The 14,958-nt window shown below is 36.6% G+C and overlaps 1 protein-coding gene across 3 annotated transcripts in view; it reads right to left on the reverse strand.

Moving 5' to 3' along the window:
• Nucleotides 1-892: 892 nt before the first annotated feature.
• The window catches only part of SYNE3 (spectrin repeat containing nuclear envelope family member 3), a 205,250-nt gene continuing 191,184 nt past the window's right edge, over nucleotides 893-14,958 (reverse strand). For all 3 annotated transcript variants that reach the window (XM_074213018.1, XM_074213016.1, XM_074213017.1), the window contains one exon: nucleotides 893-3,259. In XM_074213018.1, coding sequence (XP_074069119.1) covers nucleotides 3,062-3,259 — 198 coding nt within the window. In that variant the 3' untranslated portion in view covers nucleotides 893-3,061. The remainder of the gene's footprint in view (nucleotides 3,260-14,958) is intronic.

A 14,958-nucleotide genomic window follows, 5' to 3' on the forward strand; every position in this document is an offset into this window, starting at 1 on the left:
TTTCCTATGTGGTGTGCTTGTCCGGGTTCTCTCCTATATCCTCTAAAGATCAGGGACCTTCTTCTATATCTTTGAACTTTCTGTGGATACCAGAGCAATCCTCGGGCTGTCCTCTGTTATCATTTACTTTGAATACATGATTAATTCACTCCTTTTTATGATCATCCATTTCCTTGAGGCTGCTTCTCCACATGGATCACTGATAAAAAAGATACTGCCCCTTGCTTATTTGTGGCCTGCATACTTTTTTCCCCCATTGGGTGCCCTGATATTTGGACAGTGTTTGGATTATGGTGTTCCAAGGACACTTGTACAAATCAGGAAGTCAACATAAGAATAAGCCTAGAATGGAATTTATCAGGGACCTTACTCATTTAGTTTCATTAGTGCAGAAGTCATTTCACCCATACAGTGAACCCCAATTTAAAAAGGCCATGTGACTTAGTATGAACCCAATTCTAGATTTCAACAAGAAAGCACTTTCATTTTCCAAATAAAATACATATTCATCTATTAGTCACATAATTTTCTTGCTTTTTGATAAAAAAATGTTTTCTATTATCTATGAGAAAATTGTTTGCAACTACCCAAAGGGCCCTCCAACCATTGGGTCATAGCTGAAAGAATATTATGGCAAATTACCTCTAAGGGTGATACATAAGCATGATTCTTGGGGGCTATTTTCATGGAGCTGTAAGAAAGGAACTATAAGCTTAAAAAGCAGTAGCAATATGCCCCAGGAGAGTGACTCAACAGGCTCTCAAAAGACCTGGGCCTGTAAACCTTGGTAAAGCAATCTCTCTCTCTGTCTCTCTCTCTCTGTCTCTGTCTGTCTGTCTGTCTGTCTGTCTGTCTGTCTCTCTCTCTCTCTCTCTCCCCCTCCCTCCCTCCCTTTAGTTTCTTTATCTTATCTTATATGGGAGTTAGACAAAATTTCCTCTGGTATCCTTTCCAAATCAAACATTTTATGATTCAAAGGTACCTACTAGTCCCAGTATTATTCTGATGTCAAAAACCTAATATAAAAAATGTAAGGTCAAGAGCAACTATTTTTTTGTGTGTGCCAAAGGACCATGATTTTGAATGAGAGATGGAGAGGATGTACAAAATCCTCTGTTTCAATTTTTTTTTATTGCACTGGTAGTGAATTCTATGCATGACTTCACAGACTGATAAAGCTTTCTAAAAAGAGAAGGCACTTAGTTCACTTAGGTGGTATCTTTCTTTTAAAGAGAAATTTCCTACTAATTAAGAGGAAACACTGACCCAGATTTAAAGCACAATCTCCCAAATCAGTGGGGAGGGAACAGGTCAATTTGTTGAGCAAGGTCAATAAGAAAGAATTTGCTCTAAAATGGTACCTCAAGTGAAGATTCCAAAAAACAATTTCAAACTCTGTACACTGGTTTTGGGGTGTGTGTGTGTGTGTGTATGTGTGCGCGCACACCAAACATGTAGGACCAAGATCAACAGTAATGGAGGCTCCAAAATGGGGTTGTCTTATTTGTAGGGTCTAGTGCCTTATTTCTACACTGCACTTCTGACACAGGATCCAAACATTTCTCTTACTCATTCCTTTCACTTGGATTGTATATAATACAAAATTATTCATAAGGTAAATACAGTAATGCCTTATTTATCTGGTCCCTTCCAACACTAACTTTTATGAATAATTCTTCACAATGATTAGGGAAGGAACAATTCCATCTAAGTTAATTTTCTGAAGAACTGGTTTCTTTTTTTAAGCATCGCAACAATGATTACTTTAACCATTTTCAGATGAAAACAAAATGCGTTATACCTCCCTGACTCCTTCAACAGGATTTGATTTAAAAAATTAGAACTATGATTTCATGATATAAAGAACTCCAATGTGGAAACTTCTTTTCAATGAAGAAGCATACCTCCTTTTCAATTTAAGAGTCTTCAAAAGCTATCTGAGGCACTAAAAAGTTAAGTAATTTTCCCAGGGTTACCCAGAGGCAGGGTTTGAATTCAATTTTCCCAACTTTGGCCAATTTTCTATTCATTCCCTAAACTACCTCTTTGGAACAGACCCAGAGGATCAACATAATTTTTTAAAGTAGCCTGGGCTTTTGGGGATTTATGGAGATACTCCCAAGGGTACCTAAAATATTCAGGGATTTCTGTGCTTCCTGGAATGATCTCAGGTTCTAAGTTTTCTGAAGGAACACCTAACCTTTCTCCCCTTGGAAAGAACACAGGATTTAGTGCCATAATATCTGAATTTGAGCTCAGGCTTGTACCTGTTTGGCCTTGGACCTTTATGGTCCCTTCTAGCTCTAGATCTATGACCCCATTTTACTTGAACTACCTGAATCATAGGGCTGATAAGAGGAAGGAACTTTATAAAACATACAATGGAATTTAAGAGGAAGAAAGTAACTTTTTGCTTCTAATCTGGTTTGTGCTTATAAATCAGACAATAATAATAATAATGATGATGATGATGATAATGTTAACAACAATAATAACCATGTTTTAGAGTGTTCAATCACTAGTAAGAATTTTATAAAAAATAAGAGTAAGTAAGCTTTTAGTGAGGGCTAGAGGGCCTCTAATAAATAAAATGCATGAACTTTAGTGCATGCATCTATTTTATCTATTCAAAGACTTTTCTTTTTAGTTTCCTACATAGTTCTAAGCTCAGTCCAGGTAGCAGAGAATTAATTTACAGATAATCGAGATGTTACTCTATTTGTTCTTCATGGCTACAAAAAAATACTGCAGAATGATGTCTGAGATGCAGGTTAGTATTTTTCCATTAACATATAGTAATTATATATTTAAACATACATATAGAAAATCTATCACATATATATGAACTGTATCTCATTCCCTATCAACAAATACAAACATATATGTTATAAATACAGTCATGTAATATTGTATAAAAAATTAACTTAGCTATAGTTACAATGATGCTGGACTAATACAGATTAAGGTTTTGTCAATTGGCTCTGACCATATTTCCAGTTGGTGTTATGTCTGTAGCAAAAAGCCTGGATTTGAAAGGCAGACAAGAACTTGCAGGTGCTTGCTAAGTTGGTGGGGGCCCCTCATACCGCAGCATCAGCCTGAAGGAACGGGCGAAATTGTTGGAAAAGGTGCAGCTCCATCTCTCTTGTCCCAGGGGCAGCAGCAACAGAAACAAGAGCAGAGCCAGCAAGAGGAGCTGGAGGGGGAGGGCCACGCAGCATGCCCGATGCAGAAAGGGGCACAGTCCTCCTCGACGATTCTGCAAAACAGAAGCAGGGGAAAATGGTGTAGTGACTGGGGAAGATGCTTAGAGAATTCAAAGAACAGTAAAGAAGCTTTAAGATCCAGTAGCAGCTCCTGACCATGCTCCTCCTCCTTCCAAGGGCTCTTGATGGCCTCCCTAATGAAGTTCTGATACTGTATTTCAAAGTCTCTAAAAGCTGTCTCTAACCCAGCTTTCCAACTTCATCTCACACTGCTCTCCTCCAAGGACTCCACCTTTTGAAAATATTGGATTCCTCTTTGCCTGCCTCCCTAACTCATCTCCAGTTCTTGTTCCATTCTTTCTTCATAATCATTTTGTCAATTATGTCAACTCTACTAGGGTTGAAAACTTGATTTTATCTTTGTGTTCTCACCATTAGGAAGAAAGTCTTGCAAAATAGCATACATTCATTCATTAAAGCAACATTTACTAAGTACATGTTCCATATCAGGCACTTTGCCAGGAATTGCGGACACAAAGACTAAAATGAAACTCTCCCATTTAAACTGAATTGACACACAGGGCTAGTAACTTCACTTTAACATTACCCTTAGTATGGGAGCTTGAACAAATCACTTAAATGATTTTGTGCCTCAGTTTTCCTTTCTTTTGTGATATTTTTGGGGTTTTTTTTGCAAGTATTTATAGAGAAATCCTTCCCACAAGGCTCCAAGTGATCTTTCCCTGATAACCACGACAAAACAATTGAGCAAATAACATGGGCACCTGTGAGTGATGGGTGAGAGGGGACACCTTTCGTCTTATTTACAGCCTAGAGCTATGGATGCATGACCACTCTTGTCTCTTTGTGTTTATTTTTTCCTGATCTTAGGTGAATGAGTATTCCAAGACAGACGCGTCTAGGGGGTGCTACTAGGGAGTTTGGATGATGCAGGGGTCCCACTAAAGGCCTACTGGTGGTCAGGCCTATAGTGTGGCAAATCATCATAGCATTCACCAGAGTGGCAGTGGGCAGTGGTAGGAGAAGAATCTACAAAGGAAGTGGAGAAATCCACTAAGGACAAATAGATGGCAGTGACCTGGGTGAACTTCTGTCCTTTTGTGGCAGAGAGAAGTGACATCTAGAAAGGCCCAACTTTTTGAGCCAATGGAACTTCATGGGGGACTTCATGGAAAAAAAAAACTCTACATGTGTGCTTCATTATAATCATAATGCAATTATAAGCCTATTCTTCCCATAGAGACTGTATATTTGTAGGAGAGCATACCTCTCAGATTTGGGGGAAAATGTTTTGTATTTTGTACTAACTGTTCTTTTCATACTATATGAATAAATAAATGCTTTTTCTAATATTAATAAAGTGAACATTTCTAGAACTAAATAAAATAATAGAGGCCATCTTTAAGCTAATTTTTTAATAAAGTACAAGAAACTATGTACAAACTAGATATATACAGAAGAAATTGGAGATATCACAAGGAAGAGACACTAACATTAAGGGAGATTGGGGAAAGCTTCTTTAGGAAAGTAAAATTTTTTATCTCGGACTTGAAGATGGGAAACCAAGAAAAGAAAGAAGTCCCCTAGCAAAGGAGGCCATTGTCATTAGATCTTATCTTTTGCAGAGGGGAGTAAGGTTGGTAATTTTTAAAAATAAAGGTATCAGTTAAAAGGCATTAATAAAAATGTTTACATTTTGAGAAAAGGAGAATGATCAGCACTTAGGGGCAGGAGACTAGAGAGGAAAAGTCAGACCAGTTGGAGTGAGAAGAAAAATAAACTCCATGGAATGAGACTGGTGTGACATCCCTGAATTCTCAAGCTGTGGCAGAATTTGGATAACACTCCAGAGTAAGCTGGAACAAATATTAATATACAGGAGGCTTCAGAAAACTTCCTGGACAAGAACTGAGACCAAATTGAGAGAAGCAAACATCATGTGAAGTACTAAAACTCAAGTATTTTCCCACTGGTGATTGGGAATTGTTTGCCTCTCTTTATAATCTGGAGGATTAGCAAAGATCAAGGTGTGATTATATCATAATCTCTCAGGAATCTATCACAGACTTAATTTGGACTGAGAATAAGGATTAGGAAGATTTCAATTGCTTTGTTCTTTTTCCTACCATTTACAGAAGAGAATCAGGAGAGAGCCACCACAGTTCCTGAGAGACCATATAAAAATGGAATTGAGAAATGATTAAAATAAATAAAAATATAAAATGACATAAATAAAATTAATGTGCAGCTAGGTGGCACAGTGGATAGGGTCCCAGTCCTGGAGTCAGGAGGACCTGAATTTAAATCTGACCTCAGACACTTAATAATTACCTAGCTGTGTGATCTTAGGCAAGTCACTTAATTCCAATGCCTTGCAAAAACTGAAAAAAAAAACCAAGCCAAAAAAATAAAAAAATTAATTTATAGCTTTCTAAGTTAACAAGTGATCCACTGGAATTCTATTTGTTTCATATCACTTAACTTACTTTGTAATTGGATTCCAATTAATTTTTTTTATTTTAAAAAATCTATTACTTTCATCTACTCCATTTCTTTGGGAAGGGAACTCCTCAGACAATGGAGTCACAGAAAAGGCAGAAAGAGCCTATGCTTAATAACTGGATCTCTCATAAAATATATGCATACCACACTTTTAATATGCATTATTAACATTTTCTCCATCACTTTCTTAAGTACTGATAATCAACAAAACAATTAAATCCAGCCCTGATTTGTAGCATTTGCCAATTTCTAAGATGTAAATGCTCATATAATATTTAACATTTGATTCTGGCAAGTCAATATGAACTGCTGGCTCCAGTATACCTTTAGTAGGAGACCATCTGGTCCAACTGTCATTTTACAGAGAAAAAAATGACATATAGGGAAGTGACAACCAAGGTCACATAGTGAGCTTATGGCAGAAATTTTTTTTCCAACTAAAATCTCTAGGCTCCAGGATGCTTTCTACCATATCATGGTACCATATTGTAATGAGACAGAATAAATTAAACTGCATCTAAATGAGGACAGCTAGGATGGGATAGGATCTGCAAATCATATCAAATAAACATTGATTATAAGAACTGGGAACTAGGATAGAAAGTAAAGGGTCTTCAATTATATGAAGGATTGCCATATGGAAGAAGGTTAAATATTCTCTGTTTTGCTCCAGAGGGAAAAACTGGGAGTATGACATGAGCTAGGGAAATGGGATTTATGGTGAGGCAGGTTTTGGTGCTTTATAATAGTCAGAGCTATCTAACAAGGGAACATGCTGCTTTTGGTAGGTAGTGATTTTCCTGTCACTAGAGATATTAACACAATAGCCTGATGATCATCTGTCAAGGATTTTACACCAGGGATTTCCTTCTATGGTGCATTGAGTAGAAGACTGGATTACATGATCTGGACTACATTATCTAAGGACCCTGCCAGCTCTAGGATGTTATTATTGTACAAGTCTCTGAGTTGTTGCTGAGGAAAAATGGTTTAGCACTCAGTGGAGGAGCCCCTGGGATTGATTGGGTGACTAACGCATGGTTCTTATACACCTAATGAACACTAGGCTGTCAGTTGACCTTAGTTTGACCACAAATTCAAGAGGAGGAAAAAATCTATTTTAGCAGCTGTATTATTATTGTCACATAAGAAAATATTTCCTGAGAGAACATCATAAATGACTTCCCAGAACTGCCTAGATGCTACTTGTGTCTTTGATAAACATCTGTAGTGCACCCACTGCTTGGCTTATTTCACTCCTGCTATTCTCTTAGACTATCAGAACCTCTCCATTTGTTCTTCCTGATCAGAGCCCTGGTTTTGCCTGAATCCAATATGCCTGCTTGCTCCCAGTGGGAGGAAAGGGGTCAGACATGTTGCAACTTAAAACCTATGGTGAATGGTCTCCAAAAGGAAAGAAAAATGAGTAGATACATCATATTTCTGTTTACATTTCCATTCTCCAAGTTAATGAACTGTTTGTTTAAGTGAAGAGTTTGGCCTTGATCACAACTCTTTGTGAAAATGTATTTGCAGTTCACAAGTTGCATGAAGTGACAGACTCACTCATCACAAAGTGACCAGAGCCACTTTAGCTATTCACAACTGAACTTTTCCTTCAGAGTAAAAGAGGAATCCAGACATTAAATTTATATTGGACTCTGGGTCTTAAAAAGTGTTCTGAAAGTGTGAGTTGTATAACTCTGGTCCATTTTCTCCCATAAATCACCCAGGAGGATATGGGAGGTGGGGAAGGGAAGGGAAGAAGAATTCCATTTAATATGCCAGGATCTTCATGTAGCTCTCTTGACACTATATAGATGCTAATGGGGTCTTATGACCTAACCAATTTATTACCTTTCCTCGTCATAGTTTTTGATGACATCCTTTATGATTCTTTGTTGGGACTTAAACAATCTAATTGTATATCTCCCCAATGAATCTCCAATCACTGTACCTGGACTCTTTGCTCAATTTTTAGTATAATCTAACCTCATTATATTCTTCCCCTTTCATGAGCCTGAACCTTCAACTGCTGATGTATAAATACTATTTACCATCACAAGTGCTTATTTCTTTATGTCTATTCACCTAAATCCTATCCCCTACAATTTTCTACTCCAGATACACCTACTTCTTTTATTGTGCCTTCTAGAATACCTGCTCCATAAATAACAAACTTCTTTTCATCTAACACCTCTTCTTTTCCCTTCCATCTCCTGACAGTCACTGAAATCTGGCTCCTTCCTGATGACACTACTTCCCTTTCAAGGGAACTTCTCCTACAATTACTATCATTCAACTCTCTTAAAGTTCACACAATCTACATTTGCCAAGTTTAGATCCTAATGGTTATTTTCTGTTGCTTCCCTGTCCCAGGGCATTCTCTTTCCTTCCTTCCCTCATTAGATTTTCATAATACTGCTTGTTCCTAGTTCTCTGATTTCTTTTTATTTCTCCTGTGATGGTTCTTTAGTTATTGGATCGACTAAATATGGGTTCCACTCCGTTTCCAAGGTAATTTTTTTTATCATTTAGGATGATGTTTACTTTAAATTTTTTTCTAATTATATGTATTTTTGAAGATTTTGAGTTGCACATTTTTTTCCTTTTTTCTCTTCCCTCCCTACCCCCCAGGATAGCAAGTAATCTGTTACAGGTTATCCATGTACAATTAGGTTGAACATATTTCCATATTAGACATATTGTGAAAGAAGAATTATTTGAAAAGGGGAAAATTTTGAGAAAAAAATATATAGTAAATTTTAAAAAGTACAAATAGTATGGTTTGGTCTGTATTCATTCTTTTTCCGGCTGTGGAAGGTATTTTCCATCATAGGCCTTTTAGAATTACCTTTGATCACTGTATTGCTAAGAGTTAAGTCTATTATCACACAATATTGCCATCAAGGTATACAAAGAGTGGAGGCAACGTTGGTGAAGTGGATTGAGTACTGACCTGGAGTCAGGAGAACCTAATAATTACCTAGCTGTGTGACCTTGGGCAAGTCACTTAACCCCATTGCCTTGAAAAAAATGAAAAAAGAGGTATACAAATATCTCTTGGTTCTGCTGACTTCACTCAGCATCAGTTTATATAAGTCTTTCCAGGTTTTTCTGAAATCTACCTGCTTGCTGGTGATTTCTCATAGAACAGTACATATCATCACATTCATGCACCATAACTTGTTTAGTCATTCCCAAATTGATGGGCATTCCTTCAATTTCTAATTCTTTACTACTACAAAGAGGGCTGCTTTAAATATTTTTATACATGTGGGTCCTTTTCCCTTACTAACCCCTGCTAGTGGTATATTGCTGGATCAAAGGGTAAGCATAATTTGGACATAGTTCCAAACTGCTCTCCAGAATGGTTGGATCAGTTCACATCTCCACCAAAGTGCATTAGTGTCCTAGTTTTCCCACATACCCTTCATGTTAGCCAGTCTGATAGATGTGAGGTGGTACCTAGGAGTTGTTTTAATTTACATTTCTCAAATAATGATTTAGAACTTTTTTTTATATGACTATAGATAGCTTTAATTTCATCTGAAAACTTCCTGTTTACACTCTCTGACCATTTATCAATTGAAGAATGACTTGTATTCTTATAAATTTGTTTCAGCTCTCTGTATATTTTAGAAATGAGTCCTTTATCAATTTTGTTCATTCCTCCTAATCTCAATTGCATTGGTTCTGTATTTGGAAACCCTTTTTAATTTAATGTTAATCAAAATTATTCATTTGCCATTTTATAATGCTTTGGTTATTAACTCCTATCCTATTCAAAGGACATTAACTATTTCTTTCATGGTTTATGTCTAGTTACTTCCATACTATTTTCCAATTTCCTAGCAGTTTTTGCCAAATAGTGAGTTCTTATCACAGAAGCTCAAGTATCATGTATCATGGCTTATTATAGAGTAGATTACTATAGTCATTTACTACTGTTTCTTTTGTACATATTCAATTCCACTGATCCGCGACTCTATTTCTTAGCCAGTATCACATAGTTTTAATGACCACTACTTTATTATATAGTTTTAGATTTGGTACAGCTAGGCCACCTTCCTTTGCATTTTTTCCCCCTTAATTCCCAAGGTAATTTTCTTAAAGCATGTCACACAATAAAATCTTTTGACCTTCAAGGATCTTCATATCCTGACCCTTTTCTACCTTTCTGCTCTTCAAACATTTTGCTTTCTTCCACACAATCTACATACAACTAAACTTGCCTGTTTCTATTCTCCCATGATACTCCCTCTGATGACTCATCTCTGGCTTTCCCTTATTCCTGGAATGGTCTCTCTCCTCACCTCCCTGGCCTCTTTGAAAACTCAGCTCAAATGCTACCTTTGGTAGGAAGCCTTTATTCAGTCCCTCAGTCACTGGTTTTATGGACTTAGTTCTTTCTATGTTGTCTTCTCTGATGAAATATGAGTTTTTTGAGGGCAAAGACTATTTTTTACTTTCTTTGTATCCTTGGCACTTAACACAGTGCCCTTAATAAATGCTTAATGACTAACTGACTCATTTGCTCTAGTTACTCATACCTACCGTGTGCTTCTTCTATGGAAAACCCTCATCTTTAATCCTTCAACGAGTTGTATTCCATAATTCATAGTACAATAGCAACCCTGAAAGAATATTGATGCCAAAAAAGATAGACCTTTGTTTAGGAAGAAGTTGAAGGTCTTTAAAATAATAATAATGTACAATTTCCCAAAGCCTGTTGAATTCATTTTCCTTATCTTATTCAACTCTGACCCAGTTTGTTATCTTCCCATGATGTCTGTCCAAATTTCCCTCATGACACAGATCTAGCATTATCTTCTATAGCAAGTCTTTCCTAATCACCTCAGCAACTTGTGCTGTTGGTTTCCAAATTACCTCACTTTTGTATTGGCTTATATTCTCTATATATTTGTCTATAAACATCTAGGTGGCACAAAGGTTATAACCCTGGAGTTGGAGTCAGGAAGATTGGAGTTCTTACTTTAGACATGTATTAGCTGTGTGACCCTGGGCAGGTTGCTTAACCCTCCTAATTCAGTTTCCTCATCTATAAAATTTAGATAATAATTGCACCTATTCTCAGAGTTGTTATGAGGATAAAATGAGAGAATAATGGTTTAAAAAACACTTTGCAAACCTCTCCTAATGCTACTATTATTGTTTGTTCTTATTAATGTACAAGTTGCTACCTCTAGTAGAACTATAAGGGCAAAAATTCTTCCATTTTTACATTATATTTGAATAGTATTTATTGCATCGTATCTGGTTTAACAAATGCTCGATTGATGGATTGTTTCATGTATATACTAATGGACTATTCTGCATTTTTTACTCCACTATATCAGATGCTTCTTTATGATCTATAAAGGATAAGCAAACTGGTCACCTTGTATTCTTAATCTCTTTCAATATCATTGGCAAAAGCCTGCCTGTTTCTTTTTCATGCCTTTAACAGGGATGTCCTTGACACATATATAGATTATTCTCATAAGGTGTAGATGGAAAAGAAGGTATATGGGTAAATAGTTATTGATATTTTCTGAGTTTTTTTTTAGTGTAATAAGGCCATGATTTTTCAAAGTGCTTGATCTTCTTCCCTCCTTTGGGCATTTTGTGAGTCAATCCCTCAACAGCCTTTAAATTGTATAGACCCATTCTAGGTATACCTGGTTTAGTTTAGCTTCTTTTCCCATCTTTGTTTTCTTTAGGGCAGTTTATATTTCCACATCAACACACCAGGGATTATTAGGTCAGAATACACATTTGCTGGTTCCATTTTTGTTGATATAATGAGTGTTTGTTATAGAAAACCTGACAGATCTTTTCCATTTTCCAACATTGTGACCTGGTGGACAAAATAGCTAATGATGATCTTGATTACAATGCAAAAGGCAAGTATCAAAATGGAAGGTTCTAATCCCACTGTATTCTTTCTTGCTTAGGTATCTTCTGGAGTGCTCTGTTCAGTTCTGGACTCCATAGTTTTGAAAATTGAAAATATAAACAGATACTGGAATGTGTCTAGAATACAGAGATTGAGAAGTAGGAGAGGGAAAGCATTTATTTTATTACATATACCCAGGCACTGTACTAACTGCTTTGTAAAAAAAAAAAATCACTGAAACTTCACAATAGGGGCAGCTAGGTGGCGTAGTGGAGAAAGCACCGGCCCTGGAGTCAGGAGTGCCTGGGTTCAAATCCAGTCTTAGACACTTAATAATTACTTAGCTGTGTGGCCTTGGGCAAGCCACTTAACCCCCTTTGCCTTGCAAAAGAAAAAAACAACCTAAAAAAAGAAACTTCACAATAACTCTGGGAGGTGAGTACTATTATTATTCCTATTTTGTTGTTAAAGAAACTGAGAAGTTAAGTGACTTGCTCAGGGTCAAAGCTAGTAAGTGTCTGAGGATGGATTTAAACTCAAATCTTCTTGACTTTAGGCCCAATGCTCTATACATTGCATCACATACTGCCTCAAATGATTAGGCCACTTCTAGAACACTATGACCAGTATCATAGTTTTAAAAGGACATAGATAAGCTGGAGAGTATCTAGAATATAATGACTTTGGTGGGAAGAATTGAGAACATTCCATCTAAAGATTGGTTAAAAAAGAAAAACTGAGGAAGGTTATACAAGAGAAGACTTAATAGCTAGCATTTATTTATAGTTCAAGATTTTTAAAACCCTTTATAAATATTATTTCATTTTATACTCATAACTCTGGGAAGTGGGTAGTATTGTTATTCCCATTTTACAAATGAAGAAACTGAGTTAGAGGTTAAGAAATTTAGTACCTAGAGTCACAAAGCTAGCAAGTGTGAGGGTCAGTATGAATTCAGGTCTCTCTAACTACAGTTTCAACACTCTATCCACTTGGCTACCTTGCTGCCTTAGAGGGAAAATGATAGGTATCTTCAAATTCAGAAGTAATCATGTGGAAGAGGGAATATCCTTTTCCCCAATAGAACTAGGAAGGATGGATTAATGTTTGGAAGTTATAGTGGGCAGAAGGTATTTGATGTAAGAAAAACAAAGCCAAAGTTTCTCAGAAATGCAACTTATCCAGAGTTGGAACAGGTTCCTGTGAAGCTAGTGTTTTCCTCTTTGTTTCATGTCCTAAAGCAATTTTTTGGTGCCCATTTGTATATGATATAACTACTGTGGTCTTTCCCAACTCTTAAATTCTGTAATTTTATTATTCTATACAGCAATGAAATCACAGACCTTTGAGGGACCAAAGTCAAACTTATTGTGCTGACTTTACTAATCAATGCTTTTAGATGCCTCCATAATAGTTTTTGCTCCCATCTCCTCAAAATATCTATTATCATCCTAGTTTAGACCCTCATTGTTACTTCCCTGGACTATTCCAATAGCATTCTCCAGGTCTTTCTACCTCTGCTCTTATCCTCTTTCAATCTATTCCGCATGCCAATCCCAGAATAACCTTCCTCATGCAAACATCTGGTCATGTTATACCTTTGCTCATAATCTACCAGTGATTATCAATTATGCTCACAAATAAAGTTCTAACTCCTTGACATGTATTGAAGGCCTGACACAATCTAGCACAACACAACCTTTCCAACTTTGCATCATAGCCCTTCCTTGTGTGCACTCTGTATGGAAGATGTTTTGTCCCCCCCAAAACAATGCACATCTCCCACCTATGTAGGTATGGTCACCCACTTCCCTGAACTTCTCTTTGTGCTTGTGTGTTTACCTCTATTTCCAGCCAAAAGTTTCCATGAGGCCAGGGACTTTGTCCTTTCTACACCTTGTATCTCTCTTCTTTACCCTCTGGCCCATACATTTCCCTCTACCAAGTATGCAAAAAATGTTTTTTGAACTAAAAAGAATTGAGAAACAAGTTTGCATAATGGAAATATCTAAAATCCTAGTTATTTTGTGCAATTTCAGAAAAGTTATTTTCCTTCTTTGAGTTTCATCTTTTTGTCTATCATTGGTCCACGTGATCTTAAAGTCCATGGCAGCTCTAAATGAGCAAACCAGGATTTGGCTAAGATGAAGAGTGTGCCATTTCTGAGGGCTTGGGCAGATCAAAGGAATGATGAGGTTAGGTTACTGACATGAGTTCACAAGGGCTGTGTGAATGCAACCTGTCACCTCTTCCATGCCAAAATCACTATAGGACTGTAGAAAAAAGGAAGGCTGTTTCACTATCAAAGCCAGCTGTTCTAAAGTGGATGGAAACAAGAGTCAAAATGAGACTTTGGAAGAAATTGTATTTGCTTAATTAAGAAAAAGACCCCAAGTCAGTTCATATTAAATTTATCTTTTTTTCTTATATCCCAGGTAGAGGTAGCTAAAACTGATAATCTAACTTAAAGTTATATTAAGGAATGACAAAAAGGAGAAGCTGATAAAACTTTTCTCATTTCTAAATCAGCAAAATGTTAGAAGGGAATCTTATGTAGTAATAGAATAATAATAACAATAACAATAAATAACTAATATTCATACATCACTTACTATGTAACTGTTACTGTGCTAAGCACTTTACAGTCATTAACTCATTTGATTTGAGGTAGGTGCTATAATTATTATCTCCATTTAATAGATGGGAAAACTGAGGCAAAAAGTGTTTAAATGACTTGTCTAGGGTCACACAGCCAGGAAGTACCTAAGGTAGGATTTGAATTCACTTCTTACTGATTCCAGGCTCAGGCTTCTAGCCACTCTTGCAAGTCACTTACCTTCACCTTCTTTGATTCTCAGTTTGCTCAGCAGCTAGGTGGTACAGCAGAGTGTTAAGCCTATAGACTATAAGATCTGACTTCAAATATAGCCTCAGATACCAGCTTTTTGACTCCAGGAAAGTCACTTAACTTCTGTTTGTCTCAGTTTCTGCATTTGTAAAATGAGGATAATAGTAGCACCAACCTCCCAGGGTTATTGTGAGGATAACAGTTATAAAGTGCTTAACACATACTAAACACTATATAAATATTAGCTATTTTATTATCTGTACAATGAAGATGTTGAGTTCCATGACCTCTTTAAGGCAATTTCAGCTTTAAATCTATGTTCTTAGGATCCTAGTTTTTTCAATATATCCTCAAATTGAATGTTTTCAGGTTCCTTTCCTGACCTGGTTGCCTGAGATGCTCAGAATGAAATACAATATTCCAGGAAAGAGTACAAAAGAACTACTACTTCACTATACCTCTCTTAGTCAAAAATGCTAATG

Source organism: Macrotis lagotis, chromosome 1 (assembly GCF_037893015.1).
Source record: "Macrotis lagotis isolate mMagLag1 chromosome 1, bilby.v1.9.chrom.fasta, whole genome shotgun sequence".
Lineage (NCBI taxonomy): Eukaryota > Metazoa > Chordata > Mammalia > Peramelemorphia > Peramelidae > Macrotis > Macrotis lagotis.